General features: G+C 39.6%; 1 protein-coding gene across 1 annotated transcript in view; it reads right to left on the bottom strand.

The window, feature by feature from the left end:
* Positions 1 to 17,675, bottom strand: part of neurl1ab (neuralized E3 ubiquitin protein ligase 1Ab) — a 32,740-nt gene extending 15,065 nt beyond the window's left edge. The window contains exons 1-3 of the mRNA XM_067610316.1: positions 17,374 to 17,675; positions 11,905 to 12,146; positions 9,735 to 10,056 (exon numbers count right to left, since the gene is read on the bottom strand). Coding sequence (XP_067466417.1) covers positions 9,735 to 10,056; positions 11,905 to 12,146; positions 17,374 to 17,407 — 598 coding nt within the window. The 5' untranslated portion in view covers positions 17,408 to 17,675. The remainder of the gene's footprint in view (positions 1 to 9,734; positions 10,057 to 11,904; positions 12,147 to 17,373) is intronic.
* Between the last annotated feature and the right edge of the window lie 343 nt (positions 17,676 to 18,018).

The raw sequence follows: 18,018 nt of genomic DNA on the forward strand, positions 1-18,018 counted from the left end.
TTATTACTGTGGCAGCGTTTTTGATCGGAAACATTTTGATTTTTATATATCTAATGCCTTTTTTAGCCTTAAACAGCTCTCAGTCAAACAATGGCATGGATAGACAGGGAAGGGTTCAGTTTATTCCTTGGCCCAGTGGAACAGGATTAGGAGGCTTTTGGGGGGGGTTTAGTGAAGCTGCAACCCCTATACAAGGTCAGCTGCACCAATTGTGCGTGTGTGTATGTGTAAGTTTGGGGATTTGCCCTAAGTATGCATGCCGCGGAAGCCAATCCAGGGCTCTGTGTAGAATGAGTGAGTGAAGTCATCTGTCATGAGAGAGGAGGTTAAGGGGGGTTGGGGGAGGTTGTGTGTCTGTCCCAAAAAGGACTGGGAAGGGCTGTCGCTTATCAAAGAAAAAAAAAGAAATGAGAACTGGCTCAGAGGGAAAATCTGCATTGATGAGCTTTTAAGGAGTGGTGTCCCGGTCAAGATAATGGCACGAGTATATGAGTGTGAAGGAGGAGGGGGTACACGGCTAGAGATATTGATATATAGGAGAAGCCCAACAGTTTGAGTATCTGAGATGCCATGTGCAATAGGAGCCGCATATGTGGCGTTTTTGAGAGATCAAGTCGAGTCTCTGGTTAAGTGCCAGATGTTTCTGAGTTTTGGACCCTGATCGTGGAAAGAAAAATGGGACACGCCCAGGTGACAAATGGCAGCAGTGAAAACGACGCTAAGCACTTCAGGGGATGTCACGAGGTCAAAGTGTTTCCAAAGCCAGTTAAAAGCCACTTCTGAACTTAACTCAAGTGTCTCCACATTCATAAAACACAATGCACTTTCACACAGTCTCAGCTCTTTAATGATAACACCCTATTGAACAAAATACTTATCTTTTCGAAAGGAATACGTAGCGCAGAGAAGCCTCAAGGTGAGAGTGTGCATTGGTAGATGAGGCGTCTCTGGTGTTTCAATATGATCAGCAACACATTTCTCCAAGATTCATCTCATTGTTTTGATCAAAGCGATATTGAGTGAGTGTGAAAAACTATACACATTTGGACACATCTGCTACACTAAACGCACACACAGAATACGCAGTACACAATCACATCTTCACTGGGACTAGACTCTAGTCATCTGAAAGTGATTAGTCTCCTCTCTCCGAAGGCTTCCCCCCATACAGCGCAGCTCCCAGGATCCAAACCTGACAGGCTCCATTACGATTTCTATTTTGATTTCTCCGCAAATCTGTTCGATTCCATCTGGGCCGATTAAATCCCAGCTGAGGCACAATAGCCTGTCCAGCGGCATTTATTTTAGTTCAACAAATCAAATAAATTCCAAGCACTGAGATCACTTGAAACAGAGCTCTCATAAATACATAGACCATAATCCCAATGTGCACATGCTGGCAGATGTTAGGTCAAAGGACAATTCTCCAACATTTTAGTTTATACCAGGCCCTTCATTTTGTTCTAACTGTCTGACAGAATGACTTAACTTCAGTTATAATAAGGCTCCAAAGGAGAAATAAAGAGGAAATCAAGACATCAAGTCAGTGCATGATGTTAATGACATATCAACTATAACATGCAATGAGGTTTGAGGAGCCCTGTTAGTTTTTGGTTTAATTCATGACTACGTGGTGAATCCACAGAGAATTATAACCAGACTCTGCAGCTCCCCTCATAGCATGTCTCAGCTCTTTGTTTGGGTTTTATGGCCTGCACCTTTATAGTTGTTCACTCTCTCTCACCTCTCTCTCATCAGTCTAATTTCTGCCAGCAGCAGGCAGCTGTTTTCAGCTCTATAAATCTACTGTACGCTACCTGCCGAACACCGTTTAGCCACTCAAGAGTCAGATATTCAGGAGTTGGTGGAGACAAAAAACAAAGCGAAAAGGAGAGTGAATATATGGGCTGGCATTCATCAGGTGGCTATATACATGGCAACAAATGAATGCTAAAAATAAGTAAATATGCTCACTTTATTCACTTAAAAGGTGCTCATCTGTCAGCTTAGTGTTTACAGCTTTTTCAGCTGTCTGCAAGTGGCTAAAAATCTGTTATTGCAGGTTTAAGAAGGTTTATATAAACCATGAAAGATAACATTTTCTGAGAAAGGGTGAGTGTAAAGTGGACATTTAATAATACATGTCCATCTTGTTGTGTAATACCACGAAAAAATGTTCCCCGTGTGTCTTCACTACATTTAATCATTAAATTTTCATTTGAGTCTAGGAATGTCTTTCATCTTAGTTTGTTTTTTCAAGTAGTTTCTTGGCATTTTGCTCTGCTCTTGACTCACACCAGCCTCAGATGCACCGTTACCATGGTTGCTTTCATCCAAACCTTTTTCTCTTGTTGATTACATCCAATCTACTGCAGATTAAGAAGGCTTATTATTATCTTGGGAAAACTGAACTGCTATAATCAGTAATTGAGTATGTTTCAATGTTTGTGTTGAAAATCTTCTTCCAGACACATTCTTGTTCATGATGTGTCTTTGTACCATAGCAAGTAAGTCTGGAAATAAATGTTAACAAAGGATATTCACAGATCCATCATTGTATGCTGAAGATTATGAAAATTAACTTTGCACTGGAATTTAGGAGATCTAGGTTATTTGCATCCTGATTCTACATACTGTATGTTCTGATCTTCACAGTGCATTACTTTGGCAGTTAGTATCCAAAAAGATGACTAATGTATAGTATTATTAGTATATGTATTAACAGAAAACCATTAAAGTGTGCGTCTGCAGACACCAGGTAAATAAAATTACTACCAGTACTTCTAAATTTGAAAACATTACATTTAGGGATTAAAATGCAAATAAAAATATCTCAATATCTGCTACACATTGAGGAAGAAACCCTTAGAAATAACGGCACGCATGTTAGCATTTTCACTGTTTTTAATTTTTCTCATTTTCCTGAATGAATGTGAAAGTACTAAATAGTCTAAATACAAAAATGGTTAGAGTTAGCATGTAAAGCTAGCATGTTAATGCTGCAGTCTGAAAGGCGCTGGGGATAGTTGCAGCTTCGGCATCAAAAATGCTGGGAAAGACTTAAAAGTATGAGGCTAAGAGGGACAATACTCAGACATGGACATTGTTACCACAATCTTCAAGCCTTAGAATTTTTACCCAAAAAAGGTATCAACATCGGCCTTAATGGTCCTCTTGACCTGAACGTGAGCTGCAGGCTTCAGTAATTTCCAAAAGAGGAGAACTTGGGACAGGATGCATAGTCTTGCAAAATCTTAATGTGACTATAATCAGGTTTAAATGTCCAGTCTCTTGAAAATGGATCACTTTTCATGTAATTTATTTGTGTGATCAGCATACAGAGAAGGAACGTGGAAGGAAAGAGAGAGCGAGACAGAAAAAAAAGAGCGACAGGCTGTAGTATGATTCATGATTTTAGTCTAATTCTGCCAAAAGAATTCAGCTCAAGGAAATTATTAAATGTTTATATTATGGAGACATTTATCATCTCTCTTTGCCTTTCTCCTTCACTGTCTGCTGTTTGCCGTTGGCTGGAAACAGACTTTTGACAGATGAGTTTGCATATTGTTATTACTATGCTGGATTTCCAGTTTATTGTTTTTGGAGGATTTGGATGTAAGCAGCAGACCAGAAATCGAATGTCTTAGTACAACATCCATTTTGTAGTACTTAGGGGTAATCAGAGCCTTCAGGTCTATCACGTCTTCATCAATCAAAATTAATGAAAGAGTTTAGTTCTGCTGCTCCCTTATGAAACCAAGTGGATGCAGGTAATCTCACATGATTTAAAGAGAGTATAAAACTGAATCTAAAAGTTGTACTCAGTGTATTATAGCCTTCATTTTGTTCTTTCTTCCGTCGTGCTGAGCTGTTTTTACCTGCATTGTTGTTTGAGTTAACCACCAGACTGACCCCATGCTGTATCTGGCCACTTGAGTCAGCCTGCACCTATTTGACCTCTCTATATTTAAAACCATTTTATCCACAAATCAAAACTTTGTGAAACTCCACATAATCTATGTTGACAAGTGAGACAATAAGTGAGATCTGTAGCGAGTAAGCACGAGCGTTAGACGCACTGAGTGAACACGGACAAAAATAGACACAAAGAAAGGAAAGTACAACACAATCAGGTTTAGACAAACCAACATGTTTGTGTAGTGCAGAGCTTTTCAGTATCTCTGTGATATCTTTGCATCTGTTGACAGAACAGGTATGAGTCAAAGGTACAGTGATCTTTAACTATTTCGGTTTTAATTTTAGCAAGATGAGGTTCATGTAATAACAAGAGCTTAGAAAAGGTTTCAGATGAAAAGATCAAATACTGCAAATGTGCACCAATGAATTTAAAACAAGAGTCTAGAGCCATGCTAGCTGTTAGATGTTTTGCAGGTAATGTTCACAATGTTTACCATCTTAGTTTAGCGTGTTAGCATACAAAGATGTGCTTAATTAAGGAACAAAAGGGGGTGATGGGAATATAATTAGTTTTGTACAAATTTAAATAATGACCTAATTTTCATGGACATCCATACAATAATCCATTTCACAAAAAAACTAAAATTGTCAACCTCATGGTGGTGCTAAATTGGACAAGTCAGAGGATCACCAAAGTCTGAATTCTTCATCCTCTGGAGACCATGAATGTCTGGACAACATTTCATGGAAATCCATCCAATAGTTGTTGAGATAGATTGACAGACTGACATTGCCACCTATGTTCTGCAGCATCTTTCCAAATTGTTAGTTCTGTCCCCTCAGATGGAAATATTAGTGATGTCTCTAAGAATGTTAGTGAGCATGAAAAGCATACAGCAGATTTCCCCTACCATGATGCTCTACAGGCCTAATGTATCGCAATGCCGTGTACTCAGATGATTGATGTCAACACCCTCCTTTTAATCACCTGAGAGGTACGCAGCCTCCTGGCAGTCTGGCAGACATTTTGGATTCTTCTCTAATGACTAGAGAGACAGGTTGCAGATGATGTTAGCTGACGCCGGTCTCACGGATCACTACTGTTCTGTCAGTGATTAAGTGACTCATCTACCTCTAGTAAACAAACCCCCAGTAGAGCATCTTGCATCCATCAAAAGATGCCTTTGACTCGCTCCGCTTATCTAACTTGGAAGAAATCCATCATACCTGTACAAAACGGTGGATGCTGTGTGGTCTCCCGGGATTCTTCCCATAAACAAACACATTCTGTTAAGTCTGCAGCCATACATGTGTAAAGGGATTACTGTGATTCCCCATTACTTTTTTTGACTGCGGAAAGGTACAACATTCCCATATGTGTTTCGCTTCAGGGAAATGAAACTGAAAACACTTGCAAGTTATCTCTGACCTGATTTCTGGAGCTTCTACACAAACAACTTGCTCAAACTCAAATGCTGAAAAGTTAAAAAGTAACCATTCAACCTTTACATTTTTAAATATATTTATTATAGGAATTTTTTTTTTCAAAATGTTGTATCTTATGGTTGACTCCTTATGATAGCACTTATTGGAGAATGTAGTAAACAGAGATGTGTGAAAATACAGCTGACAAATTGAGCTTTGAGACATATAATACACTTGAAGAGACCTTTTGTCAGCCCCTCTTAGTGTCTAATGTGTCTCGGCGTAGCGCCACAGATGCTCAACAGCACAATCTGTTCTGTACAAAACCCAAGCAAGGCACTTCAGTCTTTATTGATAGCTGCGTGAGTAGGACAAGTGTGGTGATGTAACAGATCTTTCTTAAATTGCATGGGCAGCATTGTTGGTCTGGACAACCCCCGAGGCTCAGTTTGATTTCAGCAGATTAATTTAGCTTCCTCTCTTACGCAACACCATCTCAGCTTTCAAGCAGTCTCACTGATCTCAGGATCACCTTTGACTCCTTGCATGGGTGGCTAGCTACTGAACTGCACTCCCTTGATAGCAGCTCAGAGAGGAAACAACACTGCTCTTGAATAGATCCTTAAACAGTAGAATAAGACCTGATAGCAGGCAAACGGTTTGGCGGCAAGCAACATTGAGAGACAGAAGTGGATAGTGGCTTTGATGAATTCCTTAATACAGCATGTAAGGTTGTAAAAGATCAATCACACTCCATGGTATGAGAGTCCTGTGGAGCATGTGTTTGATGTGGATTATCAAAAGGCTAAAAAAAAAAACCCAACAACAAACGTTTAGCCCTGCTAAAATGGATCACTTTCATAGTAGGTCGCTGCTATTGAACGAAAAAGATCTTTAAAAAATACACCTATAAAGAAAAAGATTGTTTTGACAATGATGCAACTTAAATCATGGGTTCAGAATGAATTTCAGCCTCTAGGTTTAGAAAATATTGCTCACTCTAGTTCAAGCAAGGTAATCAAACCACCAAAAAGATTTTTTATCAGAACAGCAATGACGCATTGTGCCTGCAACACTGTCCTCAAAGGTTTATACTCAGGTGGTGCAGCACAGAAAAACTGTGACAGTTACAGTGATATGTGCTGACAGGGACACTTTTATAATTCATCTGTGAAATATGAAAGGCAAGGAAACTACTGACAGAAAGGATGTGAGAAGATACAGTTATGCTCATGGACCACATGGGTCTTAAAATAAGAGAAAGTGAAGGCTGGTTGGACTGAGACATAGATTGTATATAAAGATGGACGACGCACTTCCACTTCCTGCCGCTATGCAAAAGTGAAGCCAAAATATCTAGTTTCCGGGAGCTGCCATCTTGCTTGTGTGATGTAATTTGCAACCAGAGTCTGTGCAGTGGAGTCGGGCGGCGGGATGGCGGCCCGCTGGCCCCGCCCCCTCAACGTGACTGACAGCTGTCCTGCTGCCGAGAGGAACCACCACAGAGAGGTAAACCAGCAAAAACCAGCCGGTAACTAGCAGCTACAGTTAGTAGTGAATCACAAATGAAAACGTACATTAGTGTCTTCCATCAGAAACTGCTCTGACTGGTGTTTGAGGGCAGCTGTAATCACAGCTGTCAATCATGACGTCACACCCCCTTTTTATATCATGAAATAACTAATTAAAAACAAACTTATCAGAAAAATGAGCACTTGTACAAACATCAGTGTGATAAGAACTACATGAGTTTTGGTTTGGCTCATGTCCCATCTGCTAACATGGAGGAGATGAGATTTAGGACCTATACTGCAACCAGCCACCCGGGGGTGATCGAGATGTTTTGGCTTCACTTTTGGGGAGCTGTCATGTTGTCCATCTTTACATACAGGGCCTTTCTCAATACCAATTACACCATATTCGGACTGGTTAAGTTCAACTCGGGAGTACAATCCTCCGAGGACGTGAGGATGTAGTACGATCATTCTGCAACTGGAAGAGCAGCTTACTTGCTGACAGCACCAGCTTAGCTTCAACACAACTACCTGACTGTACTGTAACGAAATAATCTCAACTCACAGCTCCGCTAACACTTTTTTTCACCACAAAAAAATCCCTCATTGACAGATTGATGCAGTAAATTATGTTATTCAGTCTGTAATGTAGCTATGATAAAAACCCAAACTGTAGTTTAATCAAATAAGATGAAATTTAATATACTGTAGACCGATCTGTTCATTTTAATACATTTATATTTATTGAAATAAGGTGACATCTGTGCATATAGAGCCCCAGGGGCAGCGCTGTTGTTCTAACCTGTAAAAACATGAAACTTAAAATTCAGACAAACTAATGTGGCAGTTACAATTGTTAGATATCATCTGTGAGACAAACATTTATCTTCCAAAAGGAATCACGTTTCACAAGAACACAAGTACAGACAAGAACGCAGATTGAGAAAGGCCTACAGTCTATGGACCAAGCTGTCGGCTGTGTCAGCTGGGGAATGAGGTCACAACACAAGAATGGTTAAGCTTAGAGAAACAAAAGTTAAATGTTTTGGGGAAGGGGAGATCTGCTATCACTACTCATATTTTCATTTTCTCAACATACACTAAATGAACGTGAAATTCTAAAAACACTGTTACATTATCTCACTCACTCAGCGATGCATATTGCTTGAATCAACAACTTATTTTCTCTTAAACTCTTACTGTCTAGCGCGTTTATCTCAAAAGCCAAATCAAGGTCACCCATCCAAACCATTCTCTCCACTCCACAGAGCCCATTCACAGCTCCACGGTCCATTTGTCTCCTGCAAAAAAACACAACAACAACAACTGCTGCAGACCTGTAATTCCCACCTGGACAGATTGTGTGATAACTTTGCCCACAACAGGTGAAATTTGGCTCAATTTATCAGCTGGTGTAGCATTAATTTCAGACCCTAGTGTAAGCATCATTAAGAATCAAAACGTGCCCTTCTGTTAAAGGAAAATGTGCACATGTGCCAGTTTGCAACACCAGACTTTGATGTGTCCGCCCATATTTCAGAGACTAAGTGCTTGCTGAACTGCAGCCAACTGCTGAGACAATACTGGGCCTTTGAGATATACCATGCTCTTGACTAGTGACGCTCTCGGGCTATAGAGGAAAGCTGATAGCCAAGTGATCCTTCAGCTGACCGAGGGCCGAGGCTTTTCGATTTAAGCCATCAATATAGGGATGAAGGTGATAGATGTGGGAAAACTGGAGTAGAAACGATGGGATTTAGGGCTGCTGGCCTCATTCACAGGCAAAACAGTAACAAAAGTCACATGAAGTACAACTACACACTGGTGAAAATCTTGGTTTTAATTGTAAAATGGCAAAAGATAAATCCACAAATCAGCATTTGGATATTATATCATACTATGGGCTGCACATGACAAGTGTTTTAGGCTGTCACACGTCACATGAAGTTGAATTCAGACTTGGACCCAATGAGTGAGACATTCCACTGGTTTGATTGTCTTGGAAAAACACCCCAGACATGTCATTATCTGACATCATCCCTCCTCTTGTCTGTCCTCTTGGGATGACCAACACACTCCTCTTGTTCTCCGACAAGAGCCGCGTACTGGTCAGCACCACAAGGCCAGTGAACCCCAGATAGTCGCACTCTGGCGCTGGATACCAAACAGCCCATCACAAGATAGCACGCTTCTTGCTGTCAACCACACCGCAAGAAATGAGGTTAAATGGCACTATCTACACAATATGGGAGCCTCTTCTATTTTTATTAACGGCGCTGACAGCCTCTATTCCAAGATGAGAGGGAGGGCAATTCTTGGAAATGGTCATACAGTATATAAGTACTGAGGCGTCCACAAGAATTCCTATTTATCTATTATGTATTGTTTTCAAAAATTGGACACAGCTGTTTTCAACGCATGATGTGTTTCATAAATGCATCTCAAGCTACCATGAAAATATACTTCAGATATTTCAAAGCAGTGAAAAACTGCTGTTAATGATTGGAGGGAACCTGTTTGCTCTTAATTTCTTTGATGTAACGACCCTTTAAACAGCATAGTGAACTTGTTAGAATGGATTTCAGACATTTTGAAATTACCCCTCAGGGATACTTCTTTGATACTAACGACCGTGGTAACTATACAATCTACCTAATCTCCCACCATCTTTTTCCACTGAGCTATTTTGGTGGGTGTGGGAAAAGTAGAGCAGCTGTAGGTAACATCACCTTATAACTGCTCACTTTGAAAGTATCAGATGCAGAAAAAAAAAAAAAATCACCCAGTCAAAAAAGCAGCCAAACACTTGTGATAACTTCAAAATTCAAACAGAGTTACCGTTTATCCGAAAGAACATAATCTGAACACATGACTCACCTAGCAGCTGGACCCCCCTGGTGAGGCCATAGACATCTATGAGAGCCCACAGAGGTTCAGAGACTTGAACCCCGCTGAAGAACAGCATGGGGCTGGAGTCATTGATTCGGTAGAACACGCGGCCCTTCTTGTCCACCCAGAAGGAGATGATGTTCCCCTCATTTGAGAGCTCCTCCGGCAGAGCTTTTGCCCAAAAGCCACTCTGAGAGACCAGATCGGGACAAGCGTACTTCGGCAAGGTGTCTGGGTTGATCCTGGACGGGTCTTTGGATGTAAAACCAAGACGCAGAGCACCACTCCAGCAGCACTGCTTTTTTGTGATCTGGAGAGTATATATTTAATTAAACTTAAGATCAATGTTGTGTGAACAATGAGCTAAAAACAACACATTCATTTTAAACAAACAAAGATTAGTGTAGGTACCTTTGTGTGTCTATCACCTGCAAACGATTTTTGTCTCTATTTACTTTGCATTTACTGTGCAAGATAACAGTATTCCTCACATGGCAATGCTTGCCCTGCTCTCTCACTTTCGAGACATAGATGGCCTGATAGGTGAAGTGGAAACTTGTTCTAAGCTGCTGCTTTGGCCCACACAAAGAGAGAGAGAGAGAGAGAGAGAGAGAAGAGAAAACAAAACAAGAGAGCAAAGAAGTGGGATGAAGAGAGAGAGAGAGAAAGAGAGAGAGAGGCAGGAAGGGAGAAGTAAATTAAAAACACAGAAAGAATGGAAGAGAGGAGAGGCAGAGACATACAGTAGGAGGTTGCTCTTCATCACAGTCACATTTAGCGTGTCCTTACTATTCTACTAATATTACAAAGTACAGTATGTTCTAATTAGAGCTGCCCCCTGAAAGTCGATGAGTCGAATCATCTGTCAGAGATCCCTCAGTCGAGTCAGTTTTTTTTTTTGCAGTCAGTATGCATTACAATAACAGGATAAAACAGATAGATTTGTTAATTAATTCTTGTTTAGATGTATTTATTAGTTTTTATGTTTAAAGAGAAAGAAAGCAGTAGGCCTATCCTACTGAAGAAGAGATATCAGTTATTTCATAGCAGGCAATGCTGTGAATTTATTTTAAATTGTTTAATTTGTTTATTCATTTACACGCTTTGAATTTGTAAAGTGAAATAAAAAAAAAAACAGGCTATAAGGGCTTGATTTGAACAGGAATACATGTGTGCTGCCTGTGTCATTATTCAGAAACAAATCCATATGGTAACCCGACATTATTCAAATAGGCCTCAATTCAAATCTTGCATCATATGCAGCTGTGTTTTATTGATTTTTAAATGCTCAAAAATATGTTCCCATGACGCTGATGCATTTGACTATGTTAATGTGGTTGAAACTGAAACTCACGCCAATGGATTTTCTGACTGCCAGATAGTCTATGTGGAAAAAAAAGGAACAAATAGTCAAATCTTTGTATTGAACAGCCAAATCTGTTTCAAATGACAAAGGTCTGGTTGGGTACAGCCTCAGTACTAAAGTTGATAGTGCAGTTTCTTGGTATTAATATACAATAAATTGATGGACTGTATTGTTTTGTATGGTAACATTTTTTACAGGATATGAAGGAAGTTATCAAGATGACCCATCTCACAAATTGCGAGTGATGCTTACATGTTGTACAGATCATAAATGTTGTTGGCGTCATGTTTCACAAATGATTTTTGCTCACAAATTGCAGATAAATTTACATGCTCACATGCTCATGCACAGGTCCGAATATAATGTCTTTCTCGATTAGTGACGAGAGTGATTAGTGAAACTGTCAAAATGAAAAGTGCAGCTTGCATACTACAAATCTGGTGAAATGTACCCCTGATATGTAAAAAAACATTGCAAATGGTAAGTAAAAAATGTATTTCCAATGATTATTTTCCATTTTCTAAGGTTTCACAGCAGCAGTTGCGCTTTTTTTTATATCGAGTAGTTCCTACATTTTTCTAAGAAGTTCCACCATGGCACAATAGTTTCCATCAATGCCCCGCTCAGAAATTGATTGATTTTAATCAGCATGCTGGGATTTTTCTGTTGACTTCCTTTTGTCATTTTTTTTACGGTGTATAGACTGCATTCTCTAAACACGCTCAGAATAAGCATATATTGTGGTATATGACTGGGACACATCAGCTAGTGATTTCCATGTATCCTCCTTACCTTCAGCCGAACTTGCTCATAAACAGCGATAGGTCTGTTGCTGAAGGTGATGGCGTTACAGAAGCTGGCCTGTCTCTTGACGGTCCTCTGGGACATGTCCATGACAATCTGCGAGCCCTTGGTGCTGGGGTGGAAGAGCAGAGGGAAGGAGGACATACTGCTGCACGGCTGAACAGGCAGGCAGCTTTTAGGCTTGTGGTGGCATCGGTGGGATGTGGCAGGAAAAGGCCCGTTCAAAGAATCTACGAGGAGAAACAAGAGTGAATATCGATGTGTTAGCTATGCTTGGTTTGGTCCACAGGTGGTGACCAGAAAATACATCAATGAATAAATTCTTCTTGGTACATAATTTACAGTAATGTAACCAATTTTCAGATTAGATTAGAATGTTATTATAGACTGTTGTGACCTGCTGTCACGTCATTTTGTCTCACATATCTGCTCATGTTACATCAAATTCAGTAAAAATACATAAAAATAACCTAATCTCTGGGTTCTGTTTCCAGCCTCCTAAGGTAGATAACTTCAACCACACACCTACTAGAAAAGAAAGAACAATGTGTAAGGTGTTTACATTAAAAAAAATGTCCTTGGATGGAAAAAAAAATACAAGGACAGACTTGCTCTCATTATTACGTAATTAAGGAGAAAATTGCAGCTGCGAGAAGTTCACACAAAATGCTCTAATTTCACTAAATGGTATATTTCCAGTAAGACCCCATCACTTTCTGTTATTCTACATCTTGCCAAATTTGAAACTGGTTAGTGTTTCTTTTGTGGTCTGTTTCTCTCTGTGCTGGAACACATTTGTACAATAATAAGTGGAGAAGAGGAAATGGAGCAGTAACACTAACAACGACTAGCCAACATGTACAGTAAGGTGCTACAACACCACACAATTTAACATCTAAATTAACACAGCAGAAAGCAGCGACCTTTGGGCAGTCGCTTGATATGCATGCTCAGCTGGCTGATGTGTTCAAAACAGCTCTCATAACAGCGAGGCTGTTACATGAAACTCCAGTTGTGGCTCATGTTTTAATGAGCACATATCAATCGCAATATGTGAGTCAAGGACATACTAGCTGCCTAATAAAGAAAATAAACAGAACAGCTTTCAGATTTTGTGATATTTACTGTGCTTTGTTGCACAGGAAGTGGCACAATAAGCGCAGACCCTCAGGAGAGCCAGTCTTTTCCATTTTTCCCATGTGAATCATGACTGCTCCCACTTACCGTAACTCATAATACACCTAAATCTTTCTTTTTGGTTTTACACTGCCTTTCATGAGCACAAACTCTCCCCACTTGGGTTCCCGCATTTCTCTTTGCAAAGGTCACTGTGGTGTTGTGGAGGAGGCATTTTCTCACAGACATTGGGTTCTCATTAAATGTACGGCAAGATGACTTCATGTACAAATCTCATCTAATGTTTTCTGCAATACAACAACTAAAGTCTCCCCTACAATGACATTTAAAGGTTTTCCAGCCAATCCGCCAAGACTGGAAGCCAAATAAATAATTTAGGCCTAATTAACACTTGTCCTTGAGAGCTGCTTGTATTTTCACACCTAAATTTGGAAGACTGAGTGGGAGCTGCATGTGTTAGTGTGTGAGAGAAGAAGACTATACGTGCCACTGCTGAGAGACAGCTATTCTCGCTTTCCTTTGAGTGACCTTGGAGGGTCGAGAGGTTTTACTATGTACCCTGGAGACAAATCAATTAAGAGTGTCAGGATTGGGAACGGCTGTTAGACCAGGTCTGTTATAACATCACCATTGTTTCGATTTCAGGACAGAGTAATGGGTCTGTTCTGTGGATAAAGACAAGATTTACATTAGAGCTTCAATGATTAATTGATTAGTTGTCAACTATTAAATCAATCAACTATTTTCATAATTGATTAAAAGTTTTGAGTCATTTAAAAAGAAAAAAAATCCAAATTGTCTTATTCCAGCTTCTCAAATGTGGATATTTTCTGGTTTCTTTAGTCCTCTATGATTATCTGAATATCTTTGGGGTGTGGATCGTTGGTTGGGACAAAACAAGACATTTGAGGATGTGACCTTGGGCTTTGGGAAACAGTGATCAACATTTTTCACCATTTTCTGATATTTTATGGAAAATAATCGACAGATTATTCGACAATGAAAATAATTGTTAGTTTCAGCCCTAATTTACATCCATGGATGTAAAAACTCATAGTTTGTCGAGGTTAAACTAGAGAAGGCCCAAAAAGGAATCATAAATATTCTCAATTAGACATCTTTGTCACATATTTCTGTAGAGTCTTTCCCTATAATCAAACCACAATTGGAAAGGCTCTGCCAAGTGAACTGGACTCAGTACAGTGTATTTGTGAAGCTCTTTGCATGTTCTTGTTGCTGTAGAACAATGCTGAATTGTGCTCTTTGCACAACAGTGGTCTTAAATGAAGTCATAATAAAATCCTTCAACCATATTGCATCCATGATGTCATATCATACGCGATGTCTTCAGGAAAACAAAACAGGACTGTATTGTACTCCATCAATGACTCGGCCCGAGACTGAATAGAGTATTTCCTGTGAGGTCTGAAAACAGCAGTAACACCTCACAGGCCTCAGCAGACAGTGCAGCAGCCTGCATGCTTCACCGTGTAAGCACAGATTCCAATCTATTTTTTCATTTTCACTATATTAATACAATTTCTGCAGCAGTGAAATTAAATTCTTTCTTCAGTAGCAGCTTTATTTCCACACCCCAGGCATCTCTGAATGGGTTTACAGCATTCAGAGCACACAGAGGACTATATAAACTGAATGAAGTCAAATAAGTAAATAAATGGATAAATAAAAATACCATATTTGATTTAGTGTAAATGGCAGCAGAACTAATTATTAGAGCCAAAAGTGGTGATGATACAGTGGCTGTTGAAGTGTGTTTAAAAAGTCATGCAACCTGACAGAGATGTCATGGTTAACAGTTACCAGAGCCCCGCCATGATAAAGAGAGGTGCCATGACAAACGTCAGATGAGCAACTTAAGAACGGATAATGTTACTTAAATGCACCACCGCACACAATGTGACTGCTGTCGGTGTCATTAATTGGAAAGGACAAACACTGCAGAGACAAAGAATGGCCCTGGCCAGTGTCACCTGGTCTCCTAAGCTCCTCTGTGTTTTATCCGCAGGCTAGGTCTCAGCAAGAAGCCTCAACAGAGGCCCTAATGTGGTGTGACGTTAGTATCAAGGCTCGGTGGCGCGCTCTCACAAGACCGGCACTCATAGGCAGCATCCTAAAGAGCCAGAGGGCACGTATGTGGTTTTTAGCTTTAGCAAATTTGTCATAGCTTGTGTGATTGCAACAAAAGGTAAACAAAAGTGATTCTCAAAGTTTTAAAACATCTTCTGGTAAGTGTTTTTAGTGACATTTTGTGTTTGTGTTTCAACTGAGTGACTTAAAACAGAAACCACCATGTACTTTATCTCTAGGCTATTTATTTTGTACTGTAATATTGTTTCGGAGGTTTTTTCTAAATCAGGGTGTAACAAAAGCCAAAACTGAAGCAAGATTTTTGTTGAACGAGAAAACAAGAGCTAGTGGCCCTTTTTACTCATATGGTCCAACACTGGGATAATCGTTTAAAACTCAACATATAATCCTAAATCGCTTTTCATGAAAAATGGTTTAACCTCTAACATGCTGACATCAAACTGCGATGGCTAAACTTCAGTGCTACATACGCGCACGGCTGCCAAATTAGGAGAGGTGGGAGCTGAATGATTCATTGGCCCATGAGCTGGACAGAGGCCCTGGAACATGACATGGGTTATAGATATTTACAGTTTCAGGTCCCAGACTGAGCTCTTGTCAGGGGGCCAAGAATTTCTAGCAGCACCCCTGTCGGCACTTACATACATTGCTACTCCACACCAGAGGCCCCTCAAAATGAAATTTGGATGGATTACTATGGATTAAACCCGAGTCCACTGGTCTGTCTGGTGGATGAGATGTTTTCTTTTCCTGATCGTGTTTACTAGTTAAAATCATCACACAGCTCAAAACCAAACATGTATTATACAGTACATGCATCTGCTATAAAGCCCAAGGAAAGAAATCAGCGCATGCAACATTAGGGCATCTAATCATCAGTGAACACTGATTCTTCATCGGTGTTTAAAACTCTTTCAAGGCCACATTTGTTATCAATCAGGGCTGCAGCTATCAATTATTCTCATCATTACTTACTTGATTAATAAATTAATCGTGTAGTTTAGACAATGTCAGAAAATAGAGCAAGATATCCATCACAATTAAACCCCAGATGACATCTGACATCTTCATATTGCTTATTTTGTTCAACCAACACTCTAAAAACACAAAGATATATAATGTACAGTCATATAAACCAGAAGAAAGCAGCAAATCCTCACATTTGAGAAGGTGGAGTCAGAAAATGTTTGGCTTTTTTTTGTTTTTTGCTTTAGAAATTACTGAAATGATTCATTGACAATCAAAATAGTTGCAGATTTAATTCCTGTTGATTGACTGACTAGTCAATTGATCATTATTTCAGCTGTTGCTATAAATAAAACAATAACTCCTAACCTTGGCTAATATTTGACATCAAATTTTCTTGTGGAAACAAGAATGTTGTTTAATGTTGTCAGAACATAAAGTTAACAGTCAATATCACATTCATGCCTTTGTTTGCATTTGTTTGTAGTAATCAGCACATTTAAACTGCAAAAAAGGTCACTTTAAACACACATATGGCTTGTGTGCATTACTGTGAGTACAAATGAAAACTAGAGAATAGTTTCTTGCTTTGCTTTACAAGTCTATTTGCAACTAACCAAAAATACTTAAGTATATCTTCTACTAACTAGTTGACCAAAGCTTCTAAAAGACATTTTTATATTGACTGAGATGTGAAAATGTATAAATAAAAAAAATACACCTGTCAACTACCATTATTTAAACTTGTGTGATCAATTTATAGCCTCATGAGTAGAAAGACACAAACATGAGAGGGCATAAAGTTGTTAGACTTTTTTTTACAACTTGCTGACATTTATCAAGCGTGTATCTGTATCACTTTCAACTTGGCAATGAAGACAAGTGACAAGCCGGGTGGAAAAGTTATGTGCAGTCTACCAACTTACTTCGTCTTGTTTGGTTAATTGTAAGCTGGTTTCACTACTTCCCTTCACAGGATGTTCTTCTATAATACTGTAAGGGCTTATCACAGTTTGATGAACACTATTTCCTGTTTATGTTTCCTTTTATTCCAAGCCAGTCGTGACTTACAGAAGGCGGCCAAAGTCAGCTACTTTCACTTCTCACTTCAATTTATTTATAGGCTGCCAGGACGCCTACAGTTTTCAATGCACATTTGTTTTCAATCGACACCTATATTACAGGATTTGTCAATAATAGAGATTCTATACAATCTCCTGGAGCTGTGATGCCTGCTGTCCTTACCGTACAGGGTATTTCTGGTGATCTGACCTCCCATGGCTGGATGCAAGGTGTGTTTTCACCTTTTCTTTTAACTACCAGCGGATCCACAATATTCACATTCAGCTGCGCGTCCTCAGCTGCGACATTATACGGACGCTGTTCTCCACAAAAAAAAAAAAAAGTCCCGACAGCGATTGAGCGGCAGGTTGCATCTGTCCAAAGCCTCAGCATGCAGGGAACAGCAGCCAACACATACAGCAGGCGGCAGCTTCCTCCAGTCCGTGCACAGATCACGCTGAAATTAACATAAAAGGTGGTAGTAAAGGCGGAGCTTCACAGGAATATTAACGCTGTAGTCACCAAAGAGAGGACTTAGAGAGTCTCTACGAGCAATAAATCACCGTTAAAGCCCTATAGATAAATGCTTCTCCTTGTAATATACATTAATATCTCCATAGTGACTCACACGTGTGCTGCTGAGATGCTTTTGATTCTGTTTATTTGATTTTAATTTCAGATTACTCCCATTTTTATGACCACTCATGTTGTGACCTCAGTTTGCCTACTTCCTTAAGACTCTTGCTACAGATGCACAATCTTCATAAAGGGAAGTGTTGGATTTTCACATCCTTTGATTTTCTGTCTCACTTTCAAAATTAAAAGCTG

The sequence above is a fragment of the Thunnus thynnus genome, chromosome 14 (assembly GCF_963924715.1).
Source record: "Thunnus thynnus chromosome 14, fThuThy2.1, whole genome shotgun sequence".
Classification (NCBI taxonomy): Eukaryota; Metazoa; Chordata; class Actinopteri; order Scombriformes; family Scombridae; genus Thunnus; species Thunnus thynnus.